This window comes from Canis aureus, chromosome 18 (genome assembly GCF_053574225.1).
Source record: "Canis aureus isolate CA01 chromosome 18, VMU_Caureus_v.1.0, whole genome shotgun sequence".
Lineage (NCBI taxonomy): Eukaryota > Metazoa > Chordata > Mammalia > Carnivora > Canidae > Canis > Canis aureus.
Genome location: NC_135628.1, coordinates 18,182,453 through 18,194,899, shown reverse-complemented (window position 1 = coordinate 18,194,899; position 12,447 = coordinate 18,182,453). Strand labels below are relative to the sequence as shown.

Genomic DNA, 12,447 nt, shown 5'->3' with positions numbered 1-12,447 from the left:
CAAGTATCAATTGTCCTCTGATCTCGGATCCTTGGGAATCACCCACTGACCTCTTTGGGTTCCCATATTTGTTATCTTGCCTCTGACCACCTAGGCAGCTTTTTGTGTCATTCGCATACCATATACCCCTGAAATTTCAAGGACAGTGTGTATTTAACTCCTCTCTTAGCATATCACAATAGAGCATGGGCTTTGAAGCCAGATACAACTGGATTCAAATTATGGCTTTGTAGATTACTGGCTTTTTGACCTTGGCATAAGTCATTTAATCTCTCTGATCCTCAGCTTCCTCATTTTTTTTTTTTGCTTCCTCATATTTTTAAAAAAGATAACAACCTACATTAGAAGGATTGCCATGAGTATTAGTAATGATATGAACCTGTTTAGTACCTAGTCTGGCACAAAGTTGACTTTTGGTAAAGAAGCCTTGGATCAGGGTATTTTCTCCAGTAACACCCCACCTTCCCCTCCCTTTCCCTGGGACGGATACCTAATTGTCAGGTTGCTACTGCTTAATGCTCATTAATTCAACATCATTAGGTCTCCTGAGAACCCTGGCATAACTTTCTATGCGGACTGGGGGAAGAGTGCCAGGGCTTACTGTCTGAGACCTAATGCCACCTTCCCAGCCCTTTACCCCATATGTACACCTGAAGAGATTAGTGGGAGACAGGGGCCTCTTTCTTATGACAAGTGTGGCAGATGTGTTTACCTCTTCAAGTAGACACAGGAAAATGGCCTCTTCCTTGGTTGTTTTTGTTTTTTTTTAATTTTTTTTTTAAATTTATTTATGATAGTCACAGAGAGAGAGAGAGAGAGGCAGAGACACAGGCAGAGGGAGAAGCAGGCTCCATGCACCGGGAGCCCGACGTGGGATTTGATCCCGGGTCTCCAGGATCGTGCCCTGGGCCAAAGGCAGGTGCTAAACCGCTGCGCCATCCAGGGATCCCTTCCTTGGTTTTTTTGAATGCCAAATTGGGAGCACATTCTAGACATTGTCAGATCAAGTTATAATGTACAGCTTTTTTTTTTTTTTTTTTTTTTTTAATGTACAGCTTTTTCATGGGGGAAAAAAAAAACAAGTGATAATGAGCCCTCAGCGCCAGAGTAGCTGGAGCACTGTGCTAATGAGGGAGCAGCAGGTGCACAGAAGGGTGCTATTAGCCTTGATGGGTGGCATGCTGGATGAGTTCTTTGAGTTAACAAGCCATCTTATTAGTAATAATTGCACGTTACAGAACAGTTTCCCAGTTTTGAGTACTGTTAGCAGGTAGATCGCTATGACCCCATTTTATAGATAGGGAAAACTATGCAGCAAATGAAACCAAAACTCTGAACCCTGTTCCCAGTTTTTTGTTGTTGTTTTTTTTTTTTTTTTTTTTTTTAAAGATTCTATCCATTTATTCATGAGAGTCTCAGACAGACGCAGAGACACAGGCAGAGGGAGAAGCAGGCTCCCCATAGGGAGCCTGATGCGGGACTCGAACCCTGGACTAGGGTCACACCCTGAGCTCAAGACAGATGCTCAACTGCTGAGCCTCCCGGGTGTCCCTCTGCTCTCAGTTTTGACATGAGGAGTTGAAAAGTATGCTGTATCCTTCTTCCTACACTGGCTATCATTCAGTATGTTGGCCAAGAAATAACATAGATTAAAAAGACTAGAAATCTCTTTTTGTTTTTCTTGCCCACATATCTTCATGTGTATCTTATCTATAACTCATACCATAAACATCTGACTTTAGATGTAGGTTATATATTGCACTCTATGGTATGCTAACCAGTGAATAGTTCCTTCATCCTGTAATTACGTTATCCTCATTTTGTTATTTAGAGTTTGCTGAAAACACTGAAAACTTGAAAACCAAAATGTCGGAACTAAGACTCTACTGTGACCTCCTTGTTCAGCAAGTAGATAAAACAAAAGAAGTAACCACAACTGGTGTGTCCAATTCTGAGGTAAAATATTTGTCTTAGCCACAGGAGAAGTAGCACCAGGTGTTGCTTACAGGTAATGCTTACTCTCACACAGTCCCTGACTATTTTAGCATTTACTATTTTTTGGAGGAGAAAGTTAACAAAATTCAAAGAAGAGAAAAAGTGTGTGCATGTCAGCATATGGAAGCATATAGTTTTCCTTCATGGAATGAATTCAGGATTAATTAGTTGATAACATTTGGAACCTTTAACATTGGTGCTGATGTACTAAAATTTGTTTCTTCCCAGTTTGCATCACTTTGTAAATACAGCCTTACCTGTCTAGCACAGCTACTTCTAGAGGTGTGGCTACTAACATGCCAGCATCATGTCTATCAATAATGTGTATCTGTCATCTTTGATGAGACTGTAGTAAGATTTTATTATTTATTTATTTATTTTAAAGATTTTATTTATTTATTCATGAGAGACAAACAGAGAGAGAGGCAGAGACACAGGCAGAGGGAGAAGCAGGCTCCATGCAGGGAGTCTGATGTGGGACTTGATGCTGAGACTCCAGGATCACAACCTAATCTGAAGGCAGACGCCCAACCACTAAGCCACTCAGGCGTCCCTAATTTTTTTTTTTTTTTTTTTTTTTTAACTAAGCTCTACATCCAACATAGGGTTTGAACTCACCACCCCAAGATCAAGAGTTACACGCTCTATGGACCAAGTCAGCCAGGCACCTCTATGACAGAATTTTATTGGTGACATAGTAATTGTGCTTTAGTATAGGCTAGTTCTTTCAAAGATGGAGACAAGCCTTTTTTTCTGCCCATTATCAGTAAGGATTGCAATTTTTAATGTTAATTAATAAAGTAGTCATTCACTCGTCCTAAAACATATAATAAAAGGTCTATCTGGTGTTATGTATTAAATGGCTCACACTACCCAGAGAGAGCCTCTGGTCTATTAGAATAGCTATAATCTGATTAACAATGGCTAGTAAATGAAGAATCTACAGATCCTAGTTAATGGTTTTGGTAGAAGAACATTATACTATTAGTGGTATATGTACTTTCAGTTTTTCTAATAAGGGTGATTTAACTCGCTTTCATTCACTACCTTTTTGGCTGTCTTATTCATTCAGCAGTTGCCTGGGAGCAGGGAGGAGAGGGATACCAAAAAAACATTTCAGCCCTATTCTTGGGATTTTTAGGGTTCAGAGCAGTGATTCTCAGCCCAGAGCCTCTGGTTTTGCCCCTCAGGAGATGTTTGGCAGTGTTTGGAGACATATTTGTTTGTCACAGTTGGAGGAGTGCTACTGACATCTACTGTATGGAGGTTAGAATGCTACTTCTTGTCCTGCAGTGGGCAGGAGAGCTCTCCCACCTACTTCTCCCACTCCAAAAATTAGCCCCCCATGTTAGTCGTGCCAAGGTACAGAAGCCCTGGTCTAATGCAAAGGAAAAATGTGAACACAGCAATTTTTTTATCCAAGATGTTTAGAGTGCCTTGAGAATTTGCTAATGAAACTGTGGCTGTGCTATTGTGATTTATAATAAGAAATATATGTTTGGTCTCCATAAGAAATATGTTTAGCAGAGCTCCTGAAACCCTTGGAACTTCCTGTGATGAGAATGATAAAGTTGTCTCTTGTTATGTTAATGAGGTGACTTTAAGAAGGTGCCTAAGGATGGGAGGCTGGTTGACCCAGGACCCAACCATATGATTAGAGCCACCCAGCATCCACCCACCCTCATCTCCTGGGAAGGGAAGGAGGCTGAAGATTGAGTTTAATCCCAGCAGCAGATGATTTTGTCAGTCATGTCTGTGCAATGTAAGAACAGGGTTTGGAGAGCTCCTGAGAACAAATGGAGATTCAGGAAAAGTGGTGTGGTCAGAGAGCATGGAAGTCCTGAGTGGTTCCCAGATGCCTTGCCCTATACATCTGTTTCTGGGTTGTGTCCTTTTAGAATAAACTGGCAGTCTAGTAACTAGTAAAATGTTTCTCTGAGATCTTTGAGCAGCTCTAGCAAATAAATCAAAAGAAGGGGGTTAGAACCTCCAATCTGTAGCAGATCAGTCAGAAGCACAAATGACAACCTGGACTTGCCATTGGTGTCTGAAGTGAGGGATAGGAAGCTGCCCTGTGAGATTTGACACCAATTTGAGGTAGATAGGGTCAGAATTTAGTTGAATTTAGATCACCCAGCTGGTGTCAGAGAATTGCTTGGTGGTGTGGGGAAAACCCACATATAATTGTTGTCAGAATCATAGTAGTCCACAACCAGTAACATCACCTGCTAGCTTGTTAGAAATACAAAATTGATGAAAATAGAGAGGCCACTCTTAAATTAAGAGAAAAATTCAACTGAGTACATTTTAAAAATCTTACTGGCTTTATTCAGCAACTCATTTATCAGGCAACATCTCATCTGGCAGATAGAAAGGAGCTCTGAAAAGCCTTAAAAGGCTAGAGATTTTTATAGACCAAAGTGAGCAGGAACAAGGAAATTCTGCTGGGCATTTATTGATTGATTAAAACAGGGTTGCTCTCTTCATGTGGAGTGAAGAGAAGTCATGGAGCTGGATCAGGTAACTTGTGCCAATTTGTTGACCTAGGCCTGCCTTTTCTGGGACAATGAGGCATAGAAATTGAAGTTTTTGGTTTTGGTGTGAGGATTAGCATGAGCGACTCCACCTTGGGCACAGTCTGGCTTCTTTTATACAATTAAGATGTGTTTATTGTACTCTCTAGTCAGGGTATGGCCTCAGTTTCCTGAACAACTTATTAATATCAGTATTCAGAGGAAAAACATCCTGAACAAGTAAAATAACTAGGGGTTAAAGTGATCAGATATTCAAAAGGATTCCAGTTGCTAAGAACTCTCAAACTCATCTGTACCAAAAGTCAAAAACCCTATCCTAAAAGCAAACAAAGAATGATTTATGGTTTCTAACGCTTCTATTCTAGAACCTCATTTTTACTCAGGCAATAGGAGACATTTTTCCATTGATTCCACTGGTCTTCAGTCCATGTGATTTCCTATTTCATGGCCTGCCACCCCTCATGGACTGGAAACTCCCTGAGGGCTCTGTGCCCAGCACCTGGCACAGTGCTAGCATATAATACTGTTCAACTGAAAGAAGTTGTCTCCAGCTGGAACAGTGTGGGGAGAGTGTGAAAGGTCAGATTGAGGCTTGTATAGGGTTAATAGATAAAGTGGACTCTTTCTTTTGTAAATGATGTACATATTTGTCCAGCAAAATAGGTGGGTACATTATTACTACATTGTGGATAAAAACCTCTAAGGACATTCCACTATTGAGCCTTTTCTTTGGCAAGGTAAAGAAGTCATCTACTCTTGTTTTGTAGGAAGGAATTGATGTGGGAACTCTGCTGAAATCAACCTGCAATACTTTTCTGAAGACTTTGGAAGAATGCATGCAGATCGCAAACGCAGCCTTCACCTCTGAACTACTCTATCGTACTCCCCCCGGCTCACCACAGCTGGCCATGCTCAAGTCCAGCAAGGTAAAAGCCAGTTCACGTTGGGGGCAGCAGGACATAATGAAAAGCTACAGAGTTAAGAAGTGATGTAGTGAGCCATATTATCCATCCCCCTTTCATGACTAGAGAGACATTTTTTAGTGGCCTTCCCTTTATGTCCACTTACATATTTCTGCCCTCGGTCCTCTGTATCCATTTACTTTTAGCAGTTTTACCACCTAAACCTGTCTCTGATATAGCTAGCCTCTTTTCTGCTTCCTTGTCCAGCGAGTCTTGCCAAGATTTGTGGTTGCCTTCTAACTGGTTACTTTCAGCCTAACCCTTCCAGACAGCAAATGGTATTTTATTCATGAAGTATAAACTGGACCACTTTACCTAAACCCCTCAGTGCCTCCCTCATTGCCAAAGGTTAAAGTCAGAACTTCTTAATCCATTCCCACACCCACAGTTTCTTTCTCTGTCCTTAGCTGGCTGAACATACTAACTGCCTATAGCTCCCCTGACATCTCTGCACCATTTCCCAGTGCCAAGAATGCTGTTCTCACTTATCTTCTCCTGATTAGCACTTCCCCATCCTTCAATATTTAATCTGTCCTTCCCTGAATCCCTAAGTTGGGCTATAGGAGCTCCTCCTCTATGCACACCCCTATTATAGCATTACTCTATATTAAAATTACCTTAAGTGTAGGAATCTTCATACATGCTGTTTATACTTTTAGTGTTTGAAACAATGCTGCATTATAATCTTTACTGAGCATAACTAATGAGAAAGCCAACCACCAAGGGTTTGGTTGTGATAATTAGATTCTTCAAAAAACCAGTCTTCCTTTTCCTTAGAAATGCGGGTACACTTATCTGAAAAAACACAAAGGACTGGTTGAGATCATTGACTCCCTTCTTTTGGGAGGGTCTAAAATTGTTCCTGTTGGGGCAGTTATGTTACAGTAATATTTACCACTTTTATATGTGATGAAATTCTAAATATGCTCTGTGAAGTTTAACATGAAGCTTTCATTTTTTTGCTTCTTTTAAAGATGAAACATCCTATTATACCGATTCATAATTCATTGGAAAGGTACAGTAACTCTTGGTTTTTCTTCTTTATAAAGATAAATAATTTTTTATTATCAATTTTTTTAAAAATAGGAATATTTTTATCATGATTCGAGATGATACCAGAAAGAAACAGTAACTGATTTTCCTCTTTGGGGTGAGCTTGAAGCAATGCAGACCTTTCATTTAGCACAGACTACCCAGGCAGATGTTTGCATTTTCCCTCAGGTATGGATGGATCTGCCCACCACATTTAGTGACTTTTCATCTGTCTAGTGTGCTGAGGGTTGGAACCTCCTCTCTTATGGAGAGGCATTGACTTAAATGTGCTTTTATCCAGAAAAGACAGTACTGTTTTGTTTTATTTAAAAATAAAAATCTTAAGTAGCCTTCCAGGTTGAAAACAAACAAATTTAATACCAAAATCTAAACTGTTTTCTTCCTCTAATTGCTCCTTCAATTTTAGAAAAAAGTACACATGTACATAGTTGTATTCCTATTATTTGGGGTCTTTATTCAGTTATTATTTTACATAAGCATTCCCGTATTTTGATGTACTCCATATATTTGTACTTTCAAATTATTATTTAACATTTCATCTCTTTGTATACTGTTGTTTGCTTTAGCACAAAGATTGTTCCAATTTCGTTAACATTTTTATCTTGTTCTAAATATTTCTACTAGAAAAAATTGTAGACTTTTTTCTCATGACATTTCCTTACTAAACACATTTTTAAGTATAGCCATGGGACTCGAACTTACAACTCTGAAATCAAGAGTCCTATGTTCCACCAATTGAGGTAGCCAGATGCTCCTAAACACCTACATTTTTAGTTGCTAAGTTGAAATATGACACTTCTTTAGAAAATAAATGCTTTTCCTGGAGTCACCATATAGTTTGGACCCTTTTTTGTTTATTAGAAGAAAATATTTTTGTTCTAATTTATTTGGATTTAATCACTTATAATAAGATGTTATGATTGAACTTGTCACAGAATTAGCTGTTCTGCTTGCATGTTAAGTAGCCTTTTCTGTTATCCCAAAGGGCAGCAGATTCTCAGGATGTATCCTATATCCTCCTAGGTTTTTTCTGTCAGTCCTATTTTGCGGGGAATATTCTCCCCTCACCACAGCATGTAGCTTCTAGACAGTTAACTGCTAGGCAAACATGTAAGAGTGGCCAATGATTTTAGAACTGGAGAGAGAAAAAACTTCCCAGGGAGAAGCTGAGGAAAGTGAGAAAAGTGTTAAATGTTTACATTTACATTTACATTTACATTTACATTTACATTTACATTTACATTTACATTTACATTTACATTTACATAGCTGATTGAAAACCAGAGACCTGCTGGTGGGGAGCAGGAAGCTTGAGTCACCTGAGGGTCTTTGAAAAACCAGGAATGGCTCTTTGATTTCAGACAAGCCTGTCTCATCATCAGATACTTGTCTAGGAGGCAGAAGGCTGAGAGGTTTGGCTGATTCAGCAGTACTGGTTTTTAATCACTGAACCCTTCCCCCCTTTCTCAGAATAAGAGCTACCCAGACCATTTATTTAAGACCAAATAATTGGATGTTTTGGCTTTTCCTTACAAAATATTTTCAGGCAAATGGAGTTAAACAGTTGTGAAAATGGATCTTTGCATATGGAAATAAATGATGGTGAAGAAATCCTAATGAAAAATAAGAGCTCCTTATATTTGAAACCAGAGATAGATTGCAGCATATCAAGTGAAGAAAATACAGATGATAATATAACAGGTAAAAACAACTAAAGTCTGAAGCAAACCATTGATCTTGGAAGTTTGTTTATGCATGATATGACACTTAATAGGGATTGGCCTCAAGACAGAATACTAGTAGGTCCTAAGGCAGACATTAGCCTGGTAACATAGGTCACTTGACTATATTGTGTCATCTCATCCAACCCAGTGTTGAAAAGGTGGAATGAAGAGGATTTTTCCCGCTTGTTGTTCTTATCTGTGTTATTTGTGGGATGCGGTGAGCAGCAGCCATCTGTGCTGCTTTATAGACACTGCTCTTCTACTCTAAGTCAAGATCCTTTGAACTTAAACTATGATGTCAGACTTAACAGAGTGTAAAGTTATGGCAGTTGAGGTTGCACTCCTCGTGGTTTTTGGTGGGGCCCAACAATACCAGAATTCACCAACCACCATCAGGTTTTTCACCCAGCCTTCTCCATGTCCATCAAGCCAGAGTTCCACATTTCAGGTAATAGCTTGTTGTTGAAAATGCTTCCCTTTCAAATTTGCTAATTCCATTGGCTCTAACCACTAAAACCAGCTTCAGATCAGTCCAAGACAATCCTATGAAAGCTTCTGTGTTATAAGTGTTTAATAATTATTTTGAAAATAAAATTTCAAATAAGTTTCTTGCTCATCTCCCCTGAAGTAAGAGACCTGTTTTTTCCAGATGAGTTGGGGGAAAAGAAGATGCATTTTCAAAGCTCTAAATCCACTGAATCACTAAAGTCTTATCGCTTGAGTAAATAATAAAGATAGGAGAATCTCTATGGAAACAGTACTGTTATTTGGTCCAATAATTTTACTTATTTCTAGGAGTTTATCTCCAGGGAATAGTCAAGTTTAAGGACAAATATCTGTGGACAGGAATATTCTTTATGACATTACAGTTGATTCTCATTATTCATGGTAATTGTGTTCTATAAAGTCACTGCAGACATTGAATTAGCAAACCATTGCTTCTAGAGGAAATACAAAGTTAGGTTCCTACAAACCTCTGTTCACATTTTGGTTGATTGATCAGTATATAGCTTTGTTTTATGAGTGTTTCTGTTCAAAGACCCCTTATTTAATATGTATTGTTGATTCGTTAACAGTGAACTCATGGCCAACAGCCAACAGTACTATAACTCATGCCTGAATGAAATTTACCTAACACATATACTTTCTCCATAAGGCACATCATAGCCTTCTTAGACTTAGGAACAGTAGACAGCACTACACTTGGAGGCACCTATAAACAGCAAAATCAATAACAAAATGCACAAAGCATGATGCTACATAAACACACTTGTGTATAGTATAAGAACTGAAGCAAGAAGGCAGATTGTCACCTTGTTTGACCTCCACTGGAATATGTATGTGTGACTCAAATTTTTCACCACTCTACACATGTCTAGAAGTGACTGCAAAAGTACCACAAGCATTGGTTTTAGGATTACAAATAAACTTTCCTGAGAAGGCAAATACACTAATAATGAGAATCGACTGTATTTATAACACTAAAATTTGAGAAACACAGTGTCCTCTATGTGAGCTTGATGCAACATCAATGGTCATTAAAATCATATTTTAAAGAGTATTGAATGATAATGGAAATACTCGTGATAAACGAAAAAAACAAGTGGAATACAAACCTACATATATTTAAACCAAATTGTGTTTGTATGTATATATATAGTATTTCACTGATTTTTATTTCTGTATAGTTTTCTGTGTGTTAGAAATACTCAGCAATGAATATATATTTTTATAATAAATAAATAATAGGTTAGTAATAAGTATGTTGTGTTTGCAGTCCAAGGTGAGATCATGAAGGAAGAAGGAGAGGACAACCTGGGAAATCATGACAGCAGCTTAGCACAGCCTGCATCAGACTCCTCAAGTAGCTCTCCAGAATCCCACTGGGAAGAAGGCCAAGAAATCATCCCAACTTTCTTTAGTACCATGAATACCAGGTATCCTATGCTTTTCTAAAATCAGTGACAGTTGGATACCAGCTTCCCTTCTGGAAAATCAGTCGTGGTGTGGTGTTCCTTTCAGGTGATGGCATATTCTAACAACAGAGGATATGGTATACCAACTCTCTGCTTTACTATTTACTTTGTTTGAAGCATTGAGAAATTAGATTGTGAGACTATACCCTGAACAAATTTTATCTTGCTTTGATAGATTATCTTTGGAAAATGATTTTATTGGACCATATTATAATAGAAGAACAATCACTGAAATCAGGCCAAATTACTTGCTCTGCAGAAGGGCAGCTGTTTTCATGACTACCTCTGAACTGCATAGAGTGTTAATGCATTTTCATTCTTTCTCCTTCCGTATCACCAAATTGTTTAGCTTTAGTGACATTGAACTTCTGGAAGACAGTGGCATTCCCACAGAAGCATTCTTGGCATCATGTTATGCTGTGGTTCCAGTATTAGGTAAGATTAAATTTGTCTTAAATTCATTAGTCTCTAGAATCTGTCTCACTGCTGTTATTTTGCAGTAGAAATATCCTAAATTATATGTACAGTGAAATTACCCTTCTTAGCTACCTCTCCATATCACCAGCTACACGCAGTTAAAAACTGTATGACCTTGAGCATTATTGCAGATTTCCTTTTTTATTCCTATGATTAAATATTGACCACAGAGTAGTGTAAGGAAAAAAGGGAATTTTGTTTTTGAGAAATCATACTTAAACAGCAAGAGTAAAAGTAGTTGAAGAAGAGACCTTCAAATCTGTTGATGTAATGAAAAAAACTGATAAAAGAAAGAAAAAAAATTTTATCAGTTAAAACATTTTTTCAAAGATTTAAAAATTACACGTATAAATTCAAGTTCAAATTACAAATTTTTTATAGAGAGTGTGTAGAACCAGGCAACACTAATGTGTTGAAATTTGTTTTTTGACCCATTTGGCTATGCATCTTTTTTTTTTTTTTTTAATGATCTTTATTTACTCATGAGAGACACAGAGAGAGAGGCAGAGAGAGACACAGGCAGAGGGAGAAGCAGGCTCCATGCAGGGAGTCGGACTTGGGACTCAATCCCGGGTCTCCAGGATCACACCCGGGGCTGGAGGTGGCACTAAACCGCTGAGCCACCAGGGCTGCCCGCTATGAATCTTTTTTAATTCATGTAAAAAATTTTTACATATCTCTTTTTGATATTGAGTTACAGCTTACGTAGAACTTAATTATTATGATTCAGTGAACTTTAAGAAACACACCTACCCCTATGTAATCCATATCCCTGTAAAGATGTAAAATGTTTTCATCACCCTAGAATGTGCCAGTCAGCTACAACTATCATCCAGCCCAAGGCAACTATTTTACTGATTTCTGTCACCATAGGTTAGTTTTGCCTTTTTTAAAATGTTATATAAGAGAATCATATTATTGGGATGCCTGGGTGGCTCAGTGATTGAGTGTCTGCCTTCAGCTCAGGGTGTAGTCCTGGGGTCTTGGGATCAAGTCCCACATCGGGCTCTCCACATGGAGCCTGCTTCTCCCTCTGCCTGTGTCTCTGCTTCTCTCTCTGTGTCTCTCATGAATAAATAAATTAAATATTTAAAAAATATATTATCTACTCTTGCATCTGTTTTTTTCTCTCAGTATAATGTTTTCATCCTTAATTGTTACATGTATCAGTAGTTCATTCCTTTTTATTGCCGAATAGTATTCTATTAAGTGAATATACCACAATTTGTTTATTCATTCTTCAATTGATGGATGGCATTTGGGTAGTTTCTTATTTGGGACTATTATAAATGAAATAGCTCCGAATATTTTTATGTCTGTGGGCAAATTTTTTCATATCTTGAGTAAATATCTAGGAGTAGAATTGCCAATTTATTGGGTTCATCTATTTAACTTTATAAAAGTGATTGCACGATTATACACGTTCAACAGCAATGTAGGAGTATTCTGGTTGCTTCACATCTTAACTAACACTTGGTGGTATTGAGGTTTTTATCTGGCTATTTCTGTGAGTGTTTAGTGATATCATTGTGGCTTTAACTCGTGTTGAGGAGGAAGTAATTTACTGTTCTCAAGGTCCTTCTGGCTGGACCAAGAATCAAATTGACATGAAACAAAATAATAGGAGAAAATCAAATTTAATTCTGTACATATGGAGCATCCACACAGACCGGAAATTCCAAAGATAGGCAACATGAGGCGCTTATGACATTCTGACCTAAGGGAA

The 12,447-nt window shown here is 38.2% G+C and overlaps 1 protein-coding gene across 6 annotated transcripts in view; it reads left to right on the top strand.

Annotated features, from left to right (window-relative positions):
• PLEKHA8 (pleckstrin homology domain containing A8) overlaps positions 1-12,447 on the top strand; it is a 58,315-nt gene that overhangs the window by 22,664 nt on the left and 23,204 nt on the right. For all 6 annotated transcript variants that reach the window (XM_077856360.1, XM_077856358.1, XM_077856359.1 and 3 more), the window contains exons 4-9: positions 1,832-1,956; positions 5,297-5,455; positions 6,466-6,506; positions 8,091-8,245; positions 10,046-10,205; positions 10,594-10,679. In XM_077856360.1, the coding sequence (XP_077712486.1) occupies positions 1,832-1,956; positions 5,297-5,455; positions 6,466-6,506; positions 8,091-8,245; positions 10,046-10,205; positions 10,594-10,679 (726 nt within the window). The remainder of the gene's footprint in view (positions 1-1,831; positions 1,957-5,296; positions 5,456-6,465; positions 6,507-8,090; positions 8,246-10,045; positions 10,206-10,593; positions 10,680-12,447) is intronic.